Source organism: Strix aluco, chromosome 23 (assembly GCF_031877795.1).
Source record: "Strix aluco isolate bStrAlu1 chromosome 23, bStrAlu1.hap1, whole genome shotgun sequence".
In the NCBI taxonomy this organism is placed as follows: domain Eukaryota; kingdom Metazoa; phylum Chordata; class Aves; order Strigiformes; family Strigidae; genus Strix; species Strix aluco.
The window spans coordinates 6,203,064-6,226,713 of record NC_133953.1 but is presented as its reverse complement, the minus strand read 5'-3'; the positions used below and the strand labels follow the sequence as shown (position 1 = coordinate 6,226,713).

The window sequence follows — 23,650 nt, the reverse complement described above, 5'->3', positions numbered from 1 at the left end:
CGGGCGGGGCCGCGCCTCCTCCCGAGGGCGGGGCCAGACCGCGGGCACTGCGCAGGCGCGGCGCCAACGCGCAGGCGCGGAGACCGGCCGCCGCCTTCCGCCTTCCGGTGCGGGCCGCGTGTGGGGGCTGCCCGCCCCCCCCGGCCCAGCCATCGCCGCCGGGGCTGTGGGCAGCGGCACCCGGCCGGGGGTGCCCGTACTTCGGGGGGGGGGCTCCTCGCCCTCGCAGCCGGCGGCAGAACTCCGGGACGGCCTGGCCGGGGGGTCTCGGGTGCCTCCGCGGCGGGGGAAGCCCAGAGCCAGCGTAGCAGGTATGAAATGAGGGGTTTTTTCCTTTGGTTTCTTACCGTCCGACCCTGGTTTTAAGTGTTTGCGGTGGTTTTTTTTCCTGTTAATTTATTCCGCGTGGTTCGTGCGTTTTCCTCACAGCCTGGAGCTGCACGGCTGTGCCCAGTTGTGCTTGAGGGGAACAGGGCTCTTGGCCCGGTCACAGCTGCAAATCCACCCTGGGAGAAATCCTACCTTAGACCTGCCATTCGGTTTTGTGCCTTAAAACCCCTTTCAGGCTTTAGATACAGTTTTTTTATGGTATTTACTTCATGGATAACAGCTGCTGCAGGTGAGAAGTGAAGTGAAATCGGTCACTTGTACTTTCCAGTCTGCCTGTAGCGGGGCACGGTACACGCTGTCTGCAAAAACATTGTGTTGGCGTGACTTGTGTTGTAATGGAACAGCAAGTTAACGCTGTGACTTCTTACTTATCTCACAGCCCCATTCTGTAGCTTGCCGCTTCATCCAGCGCGGCTTCGCGGTCATTCCTCAGCAGGGGATGCGCCTGGGTTTGGGATTTTCGGTGGTTGAGGGTTTTGCCGCTGTTCAGGAGCAGGAGAGGGTGAAGGATGGACTCGCTGGACCATATGCTGACGGACCCCCTGGAGCTGGGACCCTGCGGGGAGGGAAATGGCACACGCATCATGGAGGACTGCATGCTGGGCACCACCAGAGTCAGCCTGCCTGAGGACCTTCTGGAGGACGTGAGTCCTGCTAAGACACTCTACTTCTTCAGAGCCTTGATAAACAGTGTGTTTAACTCCCTTTGCGAGGCTTATAGAGCAAACTGAAACAAGGGGGGAATGTTTCTGACTGTCCTGGAAAAGGTGTCAAAAAGAGCTTTGATTAATATCAGGAAAACATCTTTTAAAACCATTCTGTTATCTTCTTTTCCTAGATAATCATAGAATGGTTTGTGTTGGAAGGGACCTTAAAGATCACCTAGTTCCAACCCCTGTGACATGGGCTGGGACACCTTCCACTAGATCTATCCGATTTTAAAATTGCCTTTGAGAAAGTTTTGTTTGTGACAAGCTTTGAATTTATTTTCTTGCTAGTAGTGTCATTCACTTCCTCACCTCTCCTCTTGTTTTCTGCATTCGATGAGACGCTGTCTCGTGACTTGTATTATTTAACCACAGAAAGCCTTAAGGCCTAGAAAATTGTCAAGGACGTGGATGCATTTTCTTTGCTATTGTTTTTTGCTTTCTTTAGCCTGAGATCTTCTTTGAAGTTGTCAGCTTATCTACATGGCAGGAGGTGCTAACGGATGCGCAGCAAGACCACCTAAAAAAATTCCTGCCTCACTTTCCTGAAAACAACCGAGAACATCAGAACAAGCTCATCTCTGCGCTGTTCAGTGGCGAAAACTTCCGATTTGGAAATCCACTGCACATCGCCCAGAAACTCTTCCGGGGTCAGTGAGCGTAATCAACTTTTGCGTGTTTTTAGGGTGAAGTTCTCAACTAGCAGTTGAGGAAAACTGAAGCGTGTTTTACCTCTTCCTTACAGATGGACACTTTAACCCTGAAGTTGTGAAATACCGGCAGCTCTGTTTTAAGTCCCAGTACAAACGCTACCTGAGCTCCCAGCAGCAATACTTCTACCGGCTGCTCAAGCAGATCCTCGCTTCCCGCAACGTGAGTGTCTTCGGGGCACAGACATCGCTTCCGTGTGCTCTGTAGAGAATAGGTTGTCAACAAAGTGCCTTGGTATTTGTGCATTCACAATTCTTGGGGGTCTTTCCTTTAATGCATGCTGCCTTTCTGGTTTTCCAGTGGCCCTTATAATATGAGAACACTAGAAACATTGTGATGTTGGCAAATTTCAGGCTTTGAAACTCTCATAGCTCTCGCTTGTGTCCTTTTTCCATGCCCACCTTGTCCCCTGCTTCCTGCATTTGCCCCTTTACCCCTTACTGTCCTGTTAACAAGTCATTCTGCCTTCATTTTCTACCATTTCTGTCATCCTGAAATACGTAAGGTTGCTAAATACATAATTGTTTGAATTCCCAGCTTCACTGGGGAGCGGTATGGAATAGACACAAAACTCTGAGTCTGATGCCTGTAAACCCCTGAGGAAATCTTCCTCTGTGGGTACTGTTGTCAGCTAATTGCTGCCAACTGAAATGTGTTGTAAATATTTGCTTGCTTATCGTTTCATTATGCTTAGATGTTGAAACATATGGGATAGATGGATGAGGATGGAAGCCTGTCTTTATAAAACACCCCACAGTGATATGAGAAAAAGAATACAGAAATGTGTAGGAAGCTATTTCCTCTGTAGCCATAAGGGGTAAAATGTTTTCTTCCAAAGAGACAGCATTCCATGTCTGCATTACGGAAACTGCACGGGTGGATCTCGGACCAATAGTCAGGTGGTTCTTAACAGTCGACATAAAATGACAGTGGGGTATTATTGTGTGCATGGATGAAGGTGCAGAAATTTTGCCTGGCTTTTTTCCCCTTGAAATGGTGGGCTAAAATGCTGGTTTTAAAACCCTGTATGTGACAGATACTCTAAGGGTTACCTTACAAAGAGCCGAGGTGCCCGCCGCACCGACTCCACCTGTTAAACTTGCTGAAAGCTGTGGGTCGAGTTTATCTGTTCTAGCTTACAGTGCCGTAGCTGAGATAATAGCTGTTGTCACACGTATCTCCTCTCCCAGCACTTGCTGGATTTAGCTAGGAAAGGAGGCCCTGATATGACCCTAAGGAGAAAGCACTTCTCACCGACGTATGACACGGAAGAACGAGACAGACGGACGCATCGGCGCTACTTGAAGATTCTGAGGGAAGTGAAGGAGGAGTGTGGAGACACCACCTTGTCTTCTGATGAAGAAGGTAATGCCCTGCTCTGCACTGAAGACTTGGTGGTGTGAATGGAGAAAGGCAAATTTTTGGTATGGAGACAGTGTCTTTGATAGAAGAATGGAAACTGCAGTTTTATTGGCTGTGATCTTATCAACATGGGGTAAATGAATTATGTAGATTGGTGCTAGGTCTTGCAGAAATAAATTAATTTATTTATTTTAGATCTAAGCTCCTGGCCTCCAAGTTCTCCAGCACGTTGTCCAAGTCCACCAGTTCCCCTGAGAGTGATCCCTACATTATCAACCTTGGACATGAAAACAGCAGGTGAGAACCGAACTAGGGGTGATACGGTTTTGGGGGTGAGAATTACTTTGAGACCCTGCAAGAAATCAGGTTTGAAAATCTGTTGTGTGATGGGAAATCCTGTCATGCTTCATTTTTGCAGTCTCCCAAACAGTTGGGTCTTCTCCCAGTTGATTTAAATCTTTTTCTCCTTGGAAGGCTGGTATTTTAACACAAGGGTCTACAGTTTGTGTAATACTACTGATTTCTCTGTTATATTTTGCCTTTAATGGTTGAAGCGTTGGTATAGTCCGATTTGAAATATTTTGGTGTGTGTGCTGAGGGAATTCCTCCTAAGGTGACAGTCATCAAGTCTGCAAACCCTTCGTGCAGCACAGCTGGTTCTCGCTGCTTTTCACTTCCATACTTGCATCAGCGGTGAAATCTGATGATCCGAGGAAGAAAGTGTGGAAATAAATTGGTTGATTAAGAGAATGAAATTCAAATAAGGAAAAATCAGTTATTGAGATTTGGAGATTTTTGAAAGTGGGAATGGATAGAAAATGGCGTTCTGAGAAGTCTTGTAACAATAATGGAAAACCGTGCAAATAATCTCTGAATGTTTTTTTGTTGCAGACAAGATAGAACTCGGGGAAAGTGATTTGAAGATGATGTTGAGGAAGCACCATGAGAAACGAAAACGTCAACCTGTAAGATGTCAAGAAGCCTGGGGGGTGGGACTATCTTTTATCTATTGGTCTTTTATCTGTTAGCCGTGAAGTTCGGGGTGCTTCTGGGTGACAAAACGATTGCTGTTTCTTTTGTGTGCAACCACCCCTCAGCCCTTTCTTGTAATCTGTATTTAATTGTCAGTGTCTATGTGGAACTCCTGCTTGTCTGTTCAGAAGAATTTTGTAATTTTAGTGATGTGTTTTGGAGACAACATTTTGGATTTCAGGGTTAGACTTCCCGACTTCTGCTGCGGTAAATAATTTTATAAGCTGATCCCGGATGAGTTTGGGGCATTTCACCACTTGGGTTATCCTCTGTACCCTTGTTGCTGTCTTAACACTTTGTCCTTTCCCAATTTTAATTTCTTTCCCGTTGTCCTGTGTAGGACCACCCCGATCTCGTGACGACAGACCTGACTCTCGAGGACATTATGACTCGAGTAAATGCTGGCAGGAAAGGTTCCTTAGCAGGTCAGTGGCCTGGCCACCATACTGGTGTGCTGTGTGAATACAGGGGATCCTGTGCGTGTGAGAAGCTGAGGAGGAGGAGGGTGGTCTCTTTGCCTTTCTAATTTCATATACATTGGTTTAAAAACTAAGGGTTTTCTATTAAAGGTTCATGGAGATGACCAGGAGGATGGAATGAACTGGTGGAGAATGAGTGCACGCTATATACATTTCTAAATATATGTATAGTTTGTGATTCTTAATAAAATATGGTAAGAAACTTGTTCTTCTTACCTTTTATCATATCTGAAGCCTTATTCGACCTTGCAACCCTCAAGAAAAAGGTGAAGGAAAAGGAAGATAAGAAGAAAAAAAAGCTGAAGATTATTAAATCCGAGGTGGAAGATTTGGCTGACTCTCTGAGCAACGCGGATGGAATCCCACCGATGTCTCAGGATCCTTCCCCCATCCCCCTGTCATCTGTCAAAGAGGAGTAAGTGCTTCAGAGGGCCCCGAACGCCTTGCACAGATGGAGAGAGCAGCAGATGTTGAGGCTCAGATTTTTGTGGGACTTTTGCAGGCTTTGGTTTTGTGCAGCTTGGGGTGTGTGAAGTGTGTGGTGTTCATCTTATATATGAAGGTGAATATTTTCTCAGGGAACTTACTCTGCTTGTGTTCTCTTTCATTTGAAGACCCCTTGAAGAGATGAAGCCATGCCTTGGAATAAATGAAATATCTTCCAGCTTCTTTTTTCTCCTTCTGGAGATACTGTTTCTGGAAGGACCCGCTACTCTCTCTGTGGTAAGGAACCACCCCCTTACCTAAGAATCTTCGCAGAAAGCAAAATTGGGGGATAGAGGGTTTTATAGCTATGTAATGGTAACTTTTCTCCAGAGTTGTCCTGCTGTAAATTATATTAAGATGCAGACCCCATATTAAAGAAAAGAAACTCTTTGGGAGTGCATACTACATTCTGTTCTTAACATGTTTTGTAAATTTAGGCAGTTATATCTGTCTTTCCATACCCATTCCTTAGATCGTGGTTAGATATATTCTGTGTATTAAGGGCAGAGATGAGGAAGTTTTTCCCCCTTTTTGGTGTCTGTTTTCTGAAATACCACATTATGGTTACTTGAAAAAGTCAGGTGATTTTTTTATATACATAAAAATCTCTTTGTCCTCTGGGTATGTTTAGCTGGTTTGTTTTCTATTAAAACAGTCGTAGTTTGAAGTGTGAGATCTTTTAATAGAAGGTTTCTTTTTCCTCTTCAGCTTGAAGATAAAGTTCTAGATTGGCAATCTTCTCCTGCCAGCGCACTAAATAACTGGTTCTCCTTTGCCTCTAACTGGTCTGAACTGGTTTTACCCGCCTTGCAATACTTGACAGGTGACAGCAGAGGTAAGGATGGCTGTTAAAAATACTGATGATGCTGGTACCTCAGTTCTAATCAGTGCTGGTTTATGTTATGGCTCAAATCAACTTTGAATTCATCCCTGCAATAAATCATTGTATTGTTGACAACGTTCCCAGTTTAGGTTTATGGATTACGTTTCTCGATTGCAGTAGACTTGTTTTGCATGTGGATAGTAGATAAGATCCAGCTTGATTCCTGAGTATGTGAAAATGTGTGAAATTGCCTCTAGACAGGCAGATTCTCCTCTTTAGATCTTTTTAGAAGCGAAATGTTTGAAGCAGGAAGAAATTAGTCTCTTCCTGGTGCAAAGACGTCTTAGTTGTCTTTGGAGATAATAAAAAATAAACTAGAGGATGCCCTGAGCAATTCGCAGGAAACATGAAGGCCCAGCTTTGACCTGGGGCTGAGACCAGCGAAGCTTCAGACGTTCCTTTCAAACTGGATTATTCTGTGGTTCTCACTTGCATAGTGGGAAGTTTTAAAGAAAGGGACAGTGTAGATTGTAGTGGCCTTTGCCACACAGATACTTAACGTTCTCCGTAATGCTGGTGAATACTGTATGTCCCAAGTTCACTTCCCATGAGCCCAGGAATAGTCACCGTGCAATAACAGCTCCTGGTGCCTCGCAGCATGAACAGGATCTCATCTGACAGCCTGTAGATGAAAGACTGGTTATCCTGGTCTTTCCTTGGGCTCGCACTGTTTCTCTGAGTGCTTACCTTCCCTTTGGGCAGGTATAAATTTAGAGATGCGCTTACATAATCACTTAAAACACTTTATCTGTCGTTATGACTCTTAACTCAACAGCTTGCATTACAGCAGTAGGACTTTGGGAGTTGGATGATTGTGCGATGTCTGACATGCACATTTTTCATTGTAGATGTTCCTTCCAGCTTCTCACCTTTTGTTGAATTCAAGGAAAAAACTCAGCAGTGGAAATTGCTTGGTGAGTGTCTTGTGCTTTTCTGTGATTTCTACTATAGCAAACGTTCGTTGTTTTCTCCAGGACTTTACTTTTCAGCTTGCTGCAGCCCAGACAGAAAGACCAGCAGAGATGTTAATTCATTGGTTAGGCTTCCTCTTTGCTTTTAGCTGAGCGAAGATGTGTTTTGGATTCGAGGTTTTCACAAGACATTAGTATCAGCAGCAGACAGAGAATAAGTGAGCAAAGGCACTGGGCTGCATTTCTTTATCTTGCAGACCTAACCATGTTTACATCACCCTTCAAATCTGTCTGCACACCTTCCTATTTCCCCTTCTGTAGAGCAAACCTTCCGATTATTCAGAGTAATTATTAGTTATTACAATTATAAATGATTTAAGCAGCTCTGCGGAGCAAACTGACACTGTTCTCATTTTTAAAAGTGGGAACCAAAAAGGAAATTGATAATCAGTGTGCCCAGGCTCATACAGAGTGATTTACAGATGTCTCGTGTTTATGTTCGTCATTTAGCTACGGGGCAAAATTTTCTGTTCTTGACTATAGTGATTCTAGTGATCGTATTTGCAGGCTTAAAGTGGCAGAGCTTTGGAGTCAGGAAGCCATTCCTCTGGTCCCTTTCGCAGCTTTTGGTGGAGGTTATGTAGGCACGTGTTTCTGCTCACAGACTCAGCGAGTGGGATTACTTTGGAGAGTAGGAACCATCTGCAGATACCAGGTGTCTGTGTCTCAGACAGTATCTTGCCTGCTATGGCAGGAGTTGAAGCACTGTCCTTTGTACCAACGTAGTAGAATAACCAGATTTTAGCACTTTCTTAAGTCTGTGTGTGTTCAAGTATTGAAATTGGAGCATCTGTGAAGCGTGGAAGATGCCTTGTGACTGGTGGTGCATAGAGGGGCGAAGGCAGAAGGAGATGACTGGGAGGTACAAGCAACCAACTTCATAACAAATAAAGGACTTCTGTTTCCGATTTTCCCTGTTTTCTTGGACTAGGTTCTTGCCAAGATCATGAGAAGGAATTGGCAGGACTGTTTCAGCTCTGGTTGGAGACCAAAGACCAGACGTTTTTCAAAGTGAGTCAGAAAAAAATCACCTTCTAGCAGCACAAAACCTGACTGAGTTATATCCAACACTGACATTTCTCTGGTTTTCGACAGGAAAATGAAGACAGCTCAGATGCCACAACACCGGTTCCCAGAGTGTAAGTAGATAATACTGCTTGAAAGCTTTTGCAGTGTGTGCTAAAGCTATGAAGTTTGGTCCTTGTGCCTCTGGATCTCAATGGCTGGTTGCTTAAAATAAAATGATTTTACATCATGGGGCAGGAGGGAAGTTGGTAGTCTGATTTTATAAATGCAGTAACTAGACTTCACAAAAGCAACTGATTTTCTCCAAGTTTGCGTATATTATCAGAGCAAACCTATAATCTAATTTATGTCTGGATAACTAGATTATTGGCAGCCCTAGCTTATCTTCAGGCAGCGCATGGAGCATGTTTTAAGATCTCTGCAGGACTCATTTATATTAAATGCTTTGAGAATTGGCTCAGAAGACTTTGCAGAAAGGGTGCGGTGACTAATCCTTGGGGATGTTCTTTGGGACTGTTGTGGGCTGGTGGTTGTTCAGAACTGATGGTGACCTTTGTTTCAGAAGGACTGACTATGTAGTCCGACCTAGCACTGGAGAGGAGAAACGTGTATTTCAGGAGCAGGTAAGAAGAGAATCTTAATTTTAAATGCACATGGTGAAACAGCTGGCCACTAAGACAAGAGAATTTGCATCGGATGGCGGTTTTATACTCTAGAAACTTTAATTTAAAGAACTAGTATGTTTTTTCTGCTTTGAAGTAGGTATCTTGGCCTTACATAAAACTTGCTAACAATAGATCCTAGCTGCTGACTTCAGAAGCACTTGTATTTCAAATGGGTATTGGGCAAAATTAATTGAAATTGGTAGTGCCAACCTTTCTATCTCCTCTGTCATCCCCCAGCATATGAGGGTGACTTCTCTCTATATTTTTTGGGCATGTATGAGTACAAGCAGAGGAGGAGTGGCAATACGTGCACCCCTACACTTAGTTATCTTGTCTGTAGTAGACGCTAGTGTGCATTATAAGGGAAACACATGATGATGACTCTTCTCCCTGGGTACGTGTGCTGAGTGCGTTGTAGAATATCCAGGTTAAATTTTGGAAATCTCTCTCTCGCCAGATTTGAGGAGGAGGAAGAAAGGGTTGCTTGTCTTGATCCAAAATAAGTTTATACAGCAGTATTTGAGCCTTTTAAAAAAAACCTTTCCCTGGAGAATGATAATAACTTATAATGTAGCATAAATTTGAAAACTTTGCACTATATATTTCCTGCTAAATTCAGTCCTTTTTGCATCTGCATACAGGAACGTTACCGCTACAGCCAGCCCCACAAAGCTTTCACCTTCCGTATGCATGGCTTTGAGTCAGTTGTTGGGCCTGTGAAGGGAGTGTTTGACAAGGAAACCTCATTAAACAAAGCCCGAGAACATTCTCTCCTGCGCTCAGACAGACCAGCGTATGTCACCATCTTGTCCCTTGGTAAGGTGATGGCCAAAAGATTTCTTTTTTTTTTTTTTGAAAAAGGAAAGGGCTCCCTCGACCCCTCAAACTTTAGGAATCGACATTATAAAGGGAAAAGGTGGGCAGACCGGGACGACATAAGCAAAGAAGAAATAAATTGTATGGAATAGAGGTGATGAAATGCTAGGAGCAGCAATAACTAGAAAAGAAAGCATCTGTGTGTTGATTTTGATCTGAAAGAAAATGGGAAATACAGAGGAGAGTCCATGGGGCTGCCTGAACCTAAGGCTCGGATAACTGGAAAACAAAGAGTGGTGGTTTCAGCACATTGTTGTGAAGTTGGGGCATTGCAAAAGTCATTCTGGGGTGCAGTGCTGTTCCCCCAGTTCGTCACTCCTAGCACAAAGCCGGCACAGTCGATGTACTTTAAAATGGCCCTTTATAATCTCTGCTCCTATCTCTGAGGGATCGTGGGGGCTCGATTTTAGTGACAAGTAGGCGCTATGAGAGTGGAGGGATGACAGGAATACCAAAGTGTGTCTGCTCCAGGACTCGAATGCAGCTACCTCGTAACAGCTGGAAGTTTAAGCTCCGATTTTGTATTTCAGTTCGTGATGCTGCTGCTCGCCTTCCTAATGGAGAAGGAACTCGTGCTGAAATCTGTGAGCTGCTTAAGGATTCCCAGTTCTTAGCTCCCGATGTCACAAGTGCTCAAGTAAGTCTGGCCTCAGACAGATTCTCCTAAAAATACACTGGGCAGTATTCAGTGGCCCCAGTAATTTTTATGCTGCTTTGATCAGCAGAAGAGAGCTGTGTACTGCTCTGAGCTGCTGCAAATCTGCTCTGCACTCTGGGTGATGACCAACCATCTAGAAAAGCCACAGAATGAACACCGTGTCATACAGCTGCTCGCATTTTAGATTCAGAAGAGTTCTGAGCTTTGGTGGAAGTTCCGTTTAATCCAAAGTGGCAAACGGCATCCTGTACTGCAATATCTGCTCTAAGTCAGTTCTTATCAAAGAAGATTCCTAGGAGTTTACTCGGGTTTTATGCCAAATAGGATTACTTTTTGATGGATGACCTTTGGCTAGCCGAACCAGGGACATCTTGTAACTCCATGAATTCTGAACTTCCAGGTTAATACTGTTGTGAGTGGTGCTTTGGATCGATTACATTATGAGAAGGATCCCTGTGTGAAATATGATATTGGACGCAAGCTGTGGATCTACCTGCACCGGGACAGGAGCGAGGAAGAGTTTGGTAAGTCTGGCTCAGTGATATATTAAGAAATGAAAATGTGTATAAATCTCTTGAGCTGTTTCAGTCTAGCTGGAATAGTGAACATTAATTTATCAGTCTATTTTTTTTCTCTAGCCAGTTTGCTAATGTTAGTCCATCGGCACTTAAATCCAGTCTTGCAGAGCAGTGTGTCAATCTGAAGTATTTGAAAAATAACATGCCGTGTGCAAGAACTGCAGGTGTACATGTACATCCACAACTTCTTATGTCCCTTTGTTTCAACCTTTATGGCTAATTTTACTTGGTATTTTTCTTTGTATTATTACCTGACTCATGTGTTTGATTTCTTGTCTGAAGATGAATTTACAGTTCTTGATGGGCCTCCTAACTCGTGTTTCCTCATGCTCAGGAGCTCTAATCATTAATTTTTATTTGCAGAACGGATTCACCAGGCTCAGGCTGCTGCAGCAAAGGCCAAGAAAGCTCTTCAGCAGAAGCCAAAACCTCCGGCTAAAATGGTAAATTTCTTTGCACGGGTTTGCACAGATGCTTTGGGGACTAGGAAGGAGATAGGGTCTTAATTTAATCTGTAAATTCTGCATCCATAGATTACCACGTGTTTGAGTTATTCATTAGGTATACGGATATCAGTCTGACCTAGCACCCCAGTACACAAGAGGGAAAGAGGGAGCTTTTGCTCCTCCCAGCTTCCACTGTTATCCTTGTTGATCTCGGCTGAAGGATCGCTGGAATTAATTCATGCTCCCTATCTTAGGGAGGGTCTTTCAGCTCTAGTTTTGAGGTTAATCTGTAGCAGAGCATGTGGAACACGTCTTCTGCTCTCCCTCTTGCTGTGCTGAAGCTGTCAGGGTTTGGATGTCTCTTTTTTTCTTTTGTTCTTATTAATATCAGATATCTCTAAAATAGCTGCTGTTGGCAAATGACCCAAGGTGGAAATCTGGACATTATGAATGTTTGTCACAGCCGAGTTGTGCTTTTCCCTGAGAACAGGAGCAGCCAAACGCACCGGCCCACTCGTGGCTGCAGTTGAGGAAGGCAGACAGTCAGCTGTGATTTCAGGATTTAGCACCAGGGCATCACTCATAACTGTACAGAACTCATCTTAAAGTGCTTGGCCCACTCTAGAGTGCAGCAGTCAAACCCAGTTTTTGCAAAGACCTTCGTGCTTGACGTGTTTTCTTTGCAGAAGTCCAGTAACAAGGAGAGTTCTGTGAAAGCACTCCCCAGCAGCACAACAGAGCCCAGTCAGCTGAGCCTCAATGACTCCAGCATGCCACCAACCCCCGTGACGCCCGTGACACCAACTGCACCAGCATTACCAGCAACACCCATCTCACCCCCGCCAGTGTCTGTGGTCAGCAAGAGTGTATCTAGTGCTGGGTCGGAGCCAGCAAAACCCAGCCAAAGGTATTTCTTCTGTCTCATACATTGCTTCTGAATGTTGCTGGTTCTTTCTTAGTCATTTCTTGCATTGTTGCTGACCTTGTGGCTTTTATCTTTGCCATAGTGTTCTTCTGGTATCCTCCCCTACCATGCCGCAGCTCGGGACATTGCTTTCCACAGCCCAGAGTTCCCCAGCGCAGCCGGGGCCGCAGCCGCCCCCGCCCAGGGTGGTAAGTCACACCACCTCCTCGGGCCTGCCGCAGGTCCGCGTGGTCACAGCCCAGTCCAGCCTCCCAGCTGCCTCTCAGCAAGCCCCGGTGGTAACCCAGCAGCAGCAACCTGCGTCCGTCCCTCAGATCCGCGTTCCGGCTACGGCCACGCAAACCAAAGTGCTCCCTCAGGTGAGTCTAGCTGCGTGGGAGTGGTGGAGTGACTCCTGATTTCTAATCTGGCTTCTTGTTCAGTTTTGGGCCCCTCACTACAAAAAGGACATTGAATTACATTGTCCAGAGAAGGGCAACGGAACTGGTGCAGGGTCTGGAGCACAGGTCTGATGGGGAGTGGCTGAGGGAACTGGGGGGGTTTAGTCTGGAGAAGAGGAGGCTGAGGGGAGACCTCATTGCCCTCTACAACTCCCTGAAAGGAGGGTGCAGAGAGGGGGAATGAGTCTCTTGAGCCAAGGAACCAGCGCCAGGCCAAGAGGGAATGGCCTCAAGCTGCACCAGGGCAGGGTCAGACTGGCTCTTAGGAAGGATTTCTTTGCAGAAGGGGTTGTTGGGCGTTGGAATGGGCTGCCCAGGGCAGGGGGGGAGTCCCCATCCCTGGAGGGGTTGAAGAGTTGGGTTGACCCAGCGCTGAGGGATCTGGTGGAGTTGGGAATGGTCAGTGTGAGGTTCATGGTTGGACTGGAGGAGCTTCAAGGGCTTTTCCAACCGAGATGACTCTGTGATTCTTTTAGCGTGTCGGTATGGTGCACTGGGATTACTTGCTTGGAATATGCAGTAACTGCAGGGCAGGAACATAGAAACATTGCGTGTGAATAATACGATTAGTGCTTTCTTCCTCCTGTTGCCTATTTATATGGCACCGTTAAATTGTGCATTACAGTAAAAAGTCCAGAGAACTAGCAAGCTGTAAGGCACGAGACAAAAAGAGCCCGTTAGTGTCGTGTTGGTCTGCTCACAGGCTGTCTCTGTGCCTTCCTGTAGGCTGTGATGACTCTGCCGGTAAAAGCTCAAACCAGCCCAGTGCAGGTGCAAAGACCAGGAAGCTCCGTGTCGGGACAGACGGGCATCACCGTGACAGGGCTGTCAGCAGTGCCCAGTCCTGCTGTAAAGCCACCAACCAGCTCTCCAGGCAGTTCTGCTACGAGCACCTCCTCTACCACTGTCATGCAGAACGTGGCTGGCCAGAATATCATCAAGCAGGTGAGGGGAGAGGGAGAAACCAGGGGCTGGGCTCCACCACCCAGTTGTTTCCTGTTTGTTGGGACAGACGTGATATGCAGATATGAAAAGGTGGTGAAAACTGTAGTGAGCCCTAGTGCTGTATGAGTTCTTGACCGTGCAGATTTAGGCAGTTGCTGGTTTGGTGTATTTGAGCCCTGTTTTCCCCTGCAGGTAAAAGATGTGTTAGTCCAAGGTTAACCACCTTCAGATGTTGATCTCATTTTCATTCACCTTGTTTGAAAAGGCAGCTCCGCAGTATTTCCTATTGTATGTGGTTTGGGGAATGCCATCTGACACGCGACCAAAACTATTTTCATTAGTGTAGTGAGTGCTGGCATCAGGCCTCTTCAGTCCTCATGGGAGCAAACATCCTGTTGGGGAGTTTGTGCCTCGGACTGTGTCCTGGTTTGATGCACCCTGATCTCTTCCAGGTGGCTATCACGGGACAACTTGGCATGAAGACCCAGCCCGGCAGTGGCATCCCCCTCACAGCAACCAATTTTCGGATCCAAGGAAAGGATGTGTTGCGCCTACCCCCCTCCTCCATCACCACAGATGCGAAGGGACAGACTGTGCTGCGGATCACCCCGGACATGATGGCCACCCTGGCCAAATCTCAAGTCACTACTGTCAAACTGACTCAGGACCTCTTCACAGCCGCTGCGGGGAGCAACGCTGGTGGGAAAGGCATCTCCGCCACTTTGCACGTGACGTCCAATCCTGTCCAGACTGCTGATTCTCCGGCCAAGACCAGCACGGCCACTTCTGCTTCTTCCAGCCCAGCTGGAAGCACGGTGGTTAAAGTAACTCCTGACTTAAAGACAGCAGAGCCCACAAGCTCTGCTTTCCGCCTGATGCCTGCCCTGGGCATGACTGTGGCAGATCAGAAGAGCAAAGCCATAACGACGGCGGCATCCAGCGAGGCCAAGCCGGCTGCTACCATCCGAATCGTGCAGGGGCTGGGGGTGATGCCGCCCAAAGCTGGGCAGACTATTACTGTAGCTACTCACGCTAAGCAGGTGCCCTCTTCCTCCGCAGTGAGCGTGCCCGGCTCGGGCCACACCTCAGCTGTCTCTTTACCAACCGTGAGTGCCACCGTCTCCAAAGCGGTGGCGGTGGCCTCGGGAGCTGCTGGCACTCCCATAACGCTGGGCACGGGAGCCACGGCCGTGCGGCAGGTACCCGTCAGCACCACGGTAGTATCTACGTCCCAGGCAGTAAGTAACGCTCACCTTTTTCTGGCGGGGGGGTGAGAAAGGGGAACGCTGAAATACAGTGATGCTTTACATCTGAAAACTTCTCTTTACATCCGCTCCAGTTAAATACTGTAGAATGTGGGACTGCGACTAGTTTCGTGGTGTCAGAATTGGAGCGAAATGCTGAATGACCAGAAAACAGAGAATGTCTTCCCCTACCTCCTCTTGCAAGTCAATGAAATAAACTTTGCTTATCTAAAGTCCTGCCTCGTGCAGCTCAGCGTCTTGCCCTACACCTCTGAAATAATTCCCCTTGGAATGGTGTCAGAAGTGCTTGTTACTTGTATTAACCTTTTCACTGATTTCCCAGTTTAACACAATTTTAATGCCTAAAACTGAAGGCACCATAAACTGTATCGTGAAAGTTGAGTTAAGCTAATCGACACTATGATAGTTCCCTAAGGATAAAAATCACAGATGGATACAGTGATCCTTCCCAGAGCAGCACTGTGGTGCAAAGATGATGGGGGTTTTTGGGGCTGAGGCAGCTGTGAAGTGAATGAGATGGAGGTGAATTTTAATGAGCCTGAAACGGAGCAGAGATTTCATCAGCAAAGCTGCTGTTGGTTTTTACTCCCAGGACTCCTAAAAATCAAGCTGAGTGGTAATTGCATGTTGTCAAGCAGTTTCTCTGCTGAACTCCCCGCGGCTCCTCATGTGTTCTCCAACTTCTCTAGGGTAAACTACCAGCACGGATAACAGTGCCTCTGTCAGTGATCAGCCAGCCCGTGAAGGGCAAGAGCGTGGTGACTGCCCCCATCATCAAGGGCAACCTCGGGGCCAAGTGAGTACTTTGCCTCTTAGTTTTGCTTCAGAAATAGGCTGAGGCAGGTCTGTGTTCAGAAGGTTCCTGGGGAGCTAACAAGCAGGGGGTGGAAGAGACCTGCAGTCTGTTCAGGGGTCCAATAGCAGCAAGAAACGGAGTGAATATGGCGATGAGAATATAGTCTTTGTTTATGTGCCCTGAGATCTGGGTTCTAGCAAACACACTGAAGGAAAAAAAATACTTTCTGCCTTGAAACCATCTATTAGGTTCATTGTGTGTGTTTGAGCAAGAATTAACCTGGTGACATACCTAAAAATGTCTGTAATCTGAAGGCATCTCCCCGTTAAACTAGGGAAGCATTAACTGCCTCAATGAAAACTCCTCTGGTCTTCAGATATTGAAGTCTTTTTGTTTATTCTCCCATGAATTCTGGTAGTGTCTCCCCTAGTTAATACTTCAAGGCAGAACACTGTGTGCTTGGCTATTTTCTGCATTCCTCGAGAAGTGCTCAGGTCTGCTCAGACTAACCCAGTGATGTGCATGGTCCGGAATCCCAGAATGGCTTTAATTTGTGTGATAAAGTGATGCTCTATGTAGGGGTAAATGTTGACATAAACCTGTTGCTTGTGTATTTGCCAGTTTTGTGGGGAAAAAAAAACCACTACATAAAATCATCAGTAAATTAGATAAGTAATCTCCTAGCAACTGAAGAACAATTTGTGAAAGACCCAGCCTGCTGGGCTGTTCACTAACCTTTCAACAATTCCCTTTCCTTAGCATCAGTGGGTTAGGCCGAAATATCATCCTGACTACGATGCCGGCAGGGACAAAACTGATCGCTGGGAACAAGCCAGTGAGTTTTCTGACTGCCCAGCAACTACAGCAGCTGCAGCAGCAAGGCCAGGCCACGCAGGTAATGGCACCTAGAATGGTGATATTATTTGCTTTTTTATGACTTAACATCTCCACGAGGACTCCGTGAGGTTCCATAAAAAGTAGAGGTACGCAGCTTGGTGGTAGTGTCTGCGTTAAGCACATGTAACACATCACCTCCTTCACCTTCCCTCTATCCCCACACGGTTTTTAAATGTTTTTGAAGCAGTGTTTTGAATGTAAACCCAAAAATCCTGTCAGGAAAAGCTCCCAACTGCTTGAAGGTTTGTTTCTATACACGTGGCTTTTTTTGTAGTGCTTTGTACTTTGGCTTCTGCTTTCTCAAAGAAGTCACGTGGCTGCTTTGCATATCCATCTTTCTGTCTGGAAACTTAGTGTTCTGTAATGGAATGGGCTGCCCAGGGAAGTGGTGGAGTCCCCATCCCTGGAGGTGTTCAAGAGGCGGGTTGACATAGCCCTTAGGGATCTGGTGTAGTTGGGATCTGTCAGTGCTGGGTTAACGGTTGGACTAGATGATCTTCAAGGTCCTTTCCAACCGAGATGATTCTGTGATTCTGTAATTCGAAACAATCCTGATTGAGGGCTGCTAGTAACAAGTCTGTAGAAGTGGGTCCAAGTCCTCCTTCTGAAAACTTGTAAAAGCAGCTGACATGTAGGTTTTTATTCAAACTAGTTTTTACGTCTTCCTTTGTAATCTTGACATCTCTTGCCACCATCCCACGTGAACAGTGGATGGAATGATCTTCTTGTGACACATTCTGTTCTTGATGTGTTTTGCTGCTTGGTCTTGTTCATATAACTGAATTTTTGTTGGCAGCAGAAGCAGATGATTTACCAGCACTTCAGAGTGTGATGCAGGTGCAGTGCCTCACCAGGTTGTTCTTGACGTGAGTTATTTTTCCTTCCATTTCACTCAGGTGCGAATTCAAACAGTACCAGCCTCCCATCTCCAGCAAGGAACAGTGTCTGGCTCTACGAAGGCAGTTTCCACCGTGGTTGTGACAACAGCTCCATCTCCAAAACAGACCCAAGATCAGCTCTGAGCACTGGTTTGAAAATGGACTGTTTTCCAAGGACTTCCCTGAGTCCGTGGTCATCCTCCACCCAAGACCCCCCTAACCACAGTCATGGCTCGGGGTTGGACTGGATTCTGTCACGCCGCTTGTCTGGAGTCAGCATTGTGATGTCTAGGTAGAAACTCCACAGCAAAAGATGCCGTGAAACAAAACGTTTCGGTCCGGATGCGTAAAGCCAAGTTCCGTGGCATTGCTCATTTGAGAAATGTCTTACTTTTCTTTGTTCTCTTCCCACCCGAAGGGTTTTTTGCGAATAGCATTTCCGTGCATTTTGGGTTGTAGACAAAGCAGCTGATCTTGGTGTCTTCCTTAACCAGGGAAACTGCCGTGGAAGGGGTAATTCAGACTTTTCAAAGTCATGAAGAAGATGCCTCCTTTTGCTGGAGTCTAGCTGTCACTGCTTTTATATAGATGACTTAGGATGGTGGCTTGGACACCAGTTTGTGTGTAACATAGCCTGGAAGTAGGTCCCTAACACATTCAGTGTACTATTTATAGACTTTTTAAATACCTCTCCCCTATCTCTGAGCTCAAACTTCTTTTGAACAGGTACCACTTCCATGTCAAATTTCTGTCAAAGGCAGGATGAGAGTCAAGATGGTTTTTGCTGTAAAAAAGCGAGTAATCATGGGGAGGAGCGAGAAGTGGAGGAGATAAAGTCCTTGTGTGAACAAGTCTGTCAGCAAATGGGAATATACTGGGAAGGCAGAAGAAGGTGTTCACCAGAAGGATCCTCTTTTAGTTGTCCTCAACAAATAAACCTTTTTATCAGGCAAAAAAGACTGTAGCATGTTTTAAAAGTTTGGAATATGTTTTCAAGTAGACCCAAACTGTAGTGTCTTGGACTGAGAAGAAATATTTTAACCCGTGATCCTGGCCTTTAGTTTTGTTTTCACGTTTGCAATTTTATCTCTCTCTGTACAATTGTTTGGATTTTGCACATACCGGAGATGAATTCGTGGCTGTTCTGACATGACCTCGAAGCTTTCTCGGAATGAGATCAGAAGACATGTTGGGCCAGGAGAAGAATAAAAGTGCAGAAAGCCTTACAAATCTCTCTGCCATCTCCTTTTGGTTTTGTACAGCTTGTTTTGTGTACAGTGATTGTCTAGCTTGCCAAGGGCTAATAGATTATCCATCTTCTTTGTAAGATGGTTCTTTTTAACTTGGTTTCTCTTGTAGTCTTTTTTAACTCCGTGGTTTGCTCCGAGTTACATGTTACTGAATATAATCTATTTAAAGAACCAGGCCGTACAGTTGAGCAGGGTGCAGCTGAGCAGAGCAGGCAGTTTTGCCAGGCTTCAGTCTTCCTGTACAATGGCTAACCTGCTTCAGGGGTGGGTTGGGGGAAATCAGGTATTTCGGTAAAAAAAAAAAAAGTGGCTGGCTGCAAGTATTTGAATAAGCAGGGCACATCAGTACACCGTTTTAAAGCAAGCACTTGAGTTCTGGTTTATATGCCTCAGGAACAGAATTTGGAGTGATACAGGGTTTCTGAGCACCTGTCCTACCTCCTCGATTTTTGTACTTTTTTTTGTACATTTAACTATTGACTAAGGAGGCGGCCGAAAGGCTGTGGGTTGGGAGAGAGGTGAGGACATTCTTAAGTTGTGAAGTTAAAATAAGAAATTAAAGAGACAACAAGTAATCTCTTGGTATTGCTTGTGTGAAAGAGCCTATAAATTCAAAAAATGATAATTAAGACCATCCTGCTTTATTAGTTCTACTCGTAAAGTTTCAAAACCTACAGTCAGGTGCTGAAAGATGGTTACAGCGTGAAGCCCCTTAGGTTTCTGTGGATCCTCTTGCAAGTAACTCGGTGATGTCACCGGTCACAGGAAGCTTTGGCCATACTACGTTTAACAAAACAAGAAACCTGCATCTAATCCCAGGAGTTGAGCATGTCTCAGGTTGCTGCTGCTTTTAAGAGTCATCTCCATCCCAACATTTGCATTCGTTGCTGCTTCACTCAGGCCCCCTTTTTTTTTTTTTTTTGTGCTTTTGAAGTCTGTGAATTTTGGGGAAAGAGCACCAGTCCCTATGTGGGCTTCTCGTTTCAGATGGCTACATGCTGGATTAGGTAGTCTGTGTTTACTCCCCGTTTTCAGGAACAAAGTACAGCCCGTTCTATGGTTCAGCTGCCACCCCTCTGATGAGTTGCTTCCACTCTGGTTGAAAAATAACCGTTAAACTACTGCAAATTTTTAATAAGTAACCTTTAACTTCCACACAGCAGGCTCCTGGGGTTTTTTTGGCCATTTTTTTGGCGTATGCTGGGCCTGGATGAGGGTATATTTAAGCTAGACTGTTCCAGGTGGTGGTTGCTCCCGTGTTCCCTTGCTCTGGGGACTGACGGCTGTTCCGGGCGGGTACTGCAGCAAGAGCTGCAGAGGGGAGCAGGCCTGGAGGAATTATTACACTGACATTACCCATTTTCCATCTGTTTGTCTTGCCTGAAACTCAAGGGCCTTGCAGCCGTCTGCATCTTTGTCATTACCTTTTTTAATTAAAAAATGGAAGTACAGCCTGTTTTCATCACAGTTATCCAAGAGCCTTGATTATTTCTTAAAAACTGTGGATTAGATGTTTATTTCCAGCAAAAGAATATCGTGTGATCATTGCTTACAAGGACCGAGCATGCTACACAAACTGCTAAAGGCCATTTAAAGCCTTTCTAACCTTTAACAACTGCTCTGTTTTATTTAAATCATGGGGAAAACCTTTATGTATATACCTCAGTCGGCTGCCCTCATTACCCAATGAACTCACCTTGAGGTTACTTCAAGTGTTCCTTTTCAAAAGCAAATAGTTAATTAGACTTCAACCTGCATATTTTTAACAGCTGGTCTTCCTTTTCCAAATGCCTTGCAGTCACTGGCACAGTTTTTAGGTAAACAGAACAACCTTGTTACTTGTTTTTCACATGCCAAACCCGAACCACAGAAACTAGAACAAAGTCCTGATAGACTCAGCTCCTGTACCCGCCTGACATGAGTTTGGTACGTGGTGTCTGACCTCAGACCCTTCTGGCTGAGCACTCTTCATGTAAAGCTATAGGCTGGCAGTCTGAAATTGAAGATTTTTTGCACTGCAACCTTAAACACAGCGACTTGCTGCAGACTGGGCAGAGCTGTGGGGCAAGGAGAACACACTGCTGTGTCCTAGGTGGAAACTGGCTCCAACAGAAACACGATTTCATGCTGTAGTTGCCCCAACTTACCTCAATGGGCAGCCTCCTCAAATCGTAGTTCTGCGGGTAGGTCGGGTGTGTTGTGCGTCAGAGGGTGCTACACTGCACCATTAAACGGTAGCCTAATCTCTTTATTGTTCACTCATTTGATAAAAGCTTCAGGGTAGCATCGCTCTAGCTGATAAAATTTTCCAATCCAAACTTAGCGTCATCATTTAATGGGAGTTTTGTGAACGTGTATTGACACGGGATCATTTTCACCGACCGTGGATACCATTTCTCCCACCCTGCCTCTCACTGTCCAACCCTCCTACGTGCCAGTGAGTGATAACAAGGAATAAAATAACCGTATAATTTGCAAAAGGGAGATTATGGTGCCCAGAGATGGTTGGATTCATCTTTCTTAACTTGTGCATTGAATTTCCAGACAGATAAATCTGAATTGCTCACCCCAGACTGATGCCTCTGGAGGGCAATTCATTTGACCTCCCTCTGGTTCTTCTTGTAGGATGAATCACTCTGGATATAACCATTTCTTTGATAAAAATATAAAAAGAATTCTGGGCAAGTAGCTCAAATATGGGTTTTTAATGATTTAATTTAGAGATGATGCATCTTATGTAAAGTGACCCATTCAGTGTGGGTTAATCCATTCGAGCATGGATTAATCTTGTATATGGCATCGTGCGCTGAGGCCTGAAAACTGCTAAATCAGAGGTAAATGCTTTAAGTACCAGTTTGTTTCCTTTTGTCTAGAAGTATTCACCAAACCAATTTGGTAAACCTCACATCTGTATCTTCTAACATCACTTTTTCTCACTGCCCTCCAGTTTGCAAGACCTGGAGCAAAATAACTCACCTGCCAGAACCAAGATCCTTGAAGCAGAAACATCTTGGTCTGTCAGAGCTCCAGGATCGGGCGGTTTCACAACAACACTTAAAGAAAGAGCAGAAGGTCCCAACCAAGTACAGGAGGGAGCATCCATGTGCTGACCCAGAGCAAGGTCATCGTGGCCTGGAAAATAGAAGAGCAAATCTGCCGAAGGTCAGGCTGTCTTACTCGTGTTGATGCTGCTTGAGGAGTTAGCGAGGACCTGCCAAGACGCTGGTGGTGTTTGAAACTCGCTAAGTGACTTTAACGTGGTTTATGTGTCATTCTGAATGAATTCTTGGCAACAAGGGAAAATTTTTCAGTTTGTGCTTGGCTGCTTGTTACGCTTGATGGTTCAAAAATGTATTTGTGCTGAGGACTTTTCAACTGCTTAAGCAAGTTGCTGGAAAGTCAATGGTGAGAATTGTCTGTGCTCTGTTACGCGGTGACGTTATGGGTCCGAAGCCCTTGAGTTGCTGCAGCTTCATGAATTACTGATCTCCCTTTGCACTGCTTTGCTCGTGGAAGGAAATAAGTTCTGTTCCATAGCTGGGGTGGCCTGAAGTGGTAAGGGCAAGCCATTGCATCGAGGTTTGCTTTTAACAGAGTTCCTGTGCTGAAAGGGCACTTCAGCTTCGGTTGGCCCCAGTAACGGCTCGGAAGGGGTGGTGCTGGTGCTGGTGCAACGCAGAGATGGGGACTGTTGTCTTTTCTGTCAGTTTTATAATCACAGTGTCATCTGTGGTCTCTGTAGCGTTAAAGGATCTCTCCAGACTGTGGGTATCTCTAGGCTGGCTTTATTAACAGCTCAGAGGTGGGCCATCACCTCGGTGAGTGGCGAGGACTAACAAAGAGCACCTTCTATATATACAATTTTACATGACGTTATGCAGTACAAAAGTCTCTGGTGTTTTTCCAGGAACTCTCAGTCCCCAATTCTTCATCAATTTCAAAAGTCCATTCTATTCCGCAGCTTCAGCTGATTCTCATCGTTCCGTTCCAATTCCTCTTTTGAAGTCGCTGCTCCTTGGTGCCGTCTTCGCTTGTCACAGTTACTTATCTTCTTAAACAATCTTCATCATAGTTCACCTTTAGACTTCTGAGAAAAAACTCAAGATGTTCTATTTAACATATACTTAATCTATGTCTAACTTTAAATACCTAACCTTTATAAATTGCTTGCTTTAAGTTAATCACTTATATCTTATCTTTTGTTATGTCTAAAACTTAATACCTAAGATTAATTTCTGTTAATTCAGCTTGACTGGGGTTTAAGCCAGCCATGGAGAGGGCTGCACTGGGGGCAAACGAGCAGTGTTGGCATTGAACTGTCAGTATTGTTCTTCGAACACCTGTATTCTAGCAATTAAACCTATAAGACTGTATTTATCAATTATTAACAATATCTTAATAAAGAGCGGTCTAAGAGCTTTCTCCTTTTACAGCAGGAAGCTGGCAGCTTACCAAAAATCATACACTTACCTGGGTGGTGGTTCCAAACATGTACTAGGACAGCTGGCCAGGTGGGAAGGAGTTAATGTGCAAAGCTGAGGATTTCCCCAAAAGCCTCAAGTGCTTCATTGTCACAAAAATAGCACCCTATTCCTCTGAAGGGCAACAGGAAAGCTTCCTCTGTGTTTTCAGGTAGCTGTGAGCAAGAGAGAGAGCCCCTGTTCAGAGGGATGAGGCCTTTGTAATTAGAAAGCTGGGTTTGTGCCTGGTTGATGGGATTTATTCTATTTTTATTTTTTGGCTTGTGTTGTGGAGGTGAGTGGAGGTTGAACGGGTGCTGTGTTCATTAAGAGTTAGCAGCCTCAGGAGCTCCTTCCAGTAGGAAGAAAGCTTTCATCGACTGTGTCCACGCGCCTGGATCTTAACAATTTTGGCAAGAAGGATCAGGCTTTGCATTAGGGCTGGATTTAATCCCTGCTTATGTTTTTCCTGCTTTTTTTATTATAGAAGTCAAGTGTCACAGGGAGCAACGCCTGTTTGGGAA

The 23,650-nt window shown here is 45.4% G+C and overlaps 1 protein-coding gene across 3 annotated transcripts; it reads left to right on the top strand.

Moving 5' to 3' along the window:
* Window positions 1-58: 58 nt before the first annotated feature.
* NFRKB (nuclear factor related to kappaB binding protein) lies at window positions 59-18,758 on the top strand. 3 transcript variants are annotated; one of them, XM_074848605.1, is made up of 26 exons: window positions 59-311; window positions 887-1,034; window positions 1,546-1,747; window positions 1,843-1,970; window positions 2,999-3,173; window positions 3,366-3,467; window positions 4,062-4,135; window positions 4,543-4,627; window positions 4,916-5,096; window positions 5,296-5,404; window positions 5,876-6,002; window positions 6,899-6,964; window positions 7,953-8,032; window positions 8,117-8,160; window positions 8,610-8,670; window positions 9,354-9,528; window positions 10,119-10,225; window positions 10,647-10,770; window positions 11,188-11,267; window positions 11,957-12,177; window positions 12,278-12,554; window positions 13,362-13,580; window positions 14,033-14,818; window positions 15,535-15,641; window positions 16,401-16,536; window positions 17,435-18,758. In XM_074848605.1, exons 2-26 carry the CDS (start codon window positions 900-902, stop codon window positions 17,558-17,560), a joined length of 3,927 nt encoding a protein of 1,308 aa, XP_074704706.1. In that variant the 5' UTR covers window positions 59-311; window positions 887-899; the 3' UTR covers window positions 17,561-18,758. The 3 variants fall into 3 exon arrangements, with proteins under 3 accessions (XP_074704706.1, XP_074704705.1, XP_074704707.1); XM_074848604.1 differs by having other exon boundaries at window positions 65-311; window positions 881-1,034; XM_074848606.1 differs by having other exon boundaries at window positions 66-311; window positions 881-1,034; window positions 8,613-8,670.
* The last annotated feature ends 4,892 nt before the right edge of the window (window positions 18,759-23,650 follow it).

Coding starts and splice junctions, on each gene's coding strand:
- NFRKB (XM_074848605.1), top strand. CDS start 900: ATGGACTCGCTGGACCATATGCTGACGGACCCCCTGGAGCTGGGACCC. Junction 5,097..5,295: donor CTGTCATCTGTCAAAGAGGA/GTAAGTGCTTCA, acceptor TTTCATTTGAAG/ACCCCTTGAAGAGATGAAGC. Junction 8,671..9,353: donor AACGTGTATTTCAGGAGCAG/GTAAGAAGAGAA, acceptor ATCTGCATACAG/GAACGTTACCGCTACAGCCA.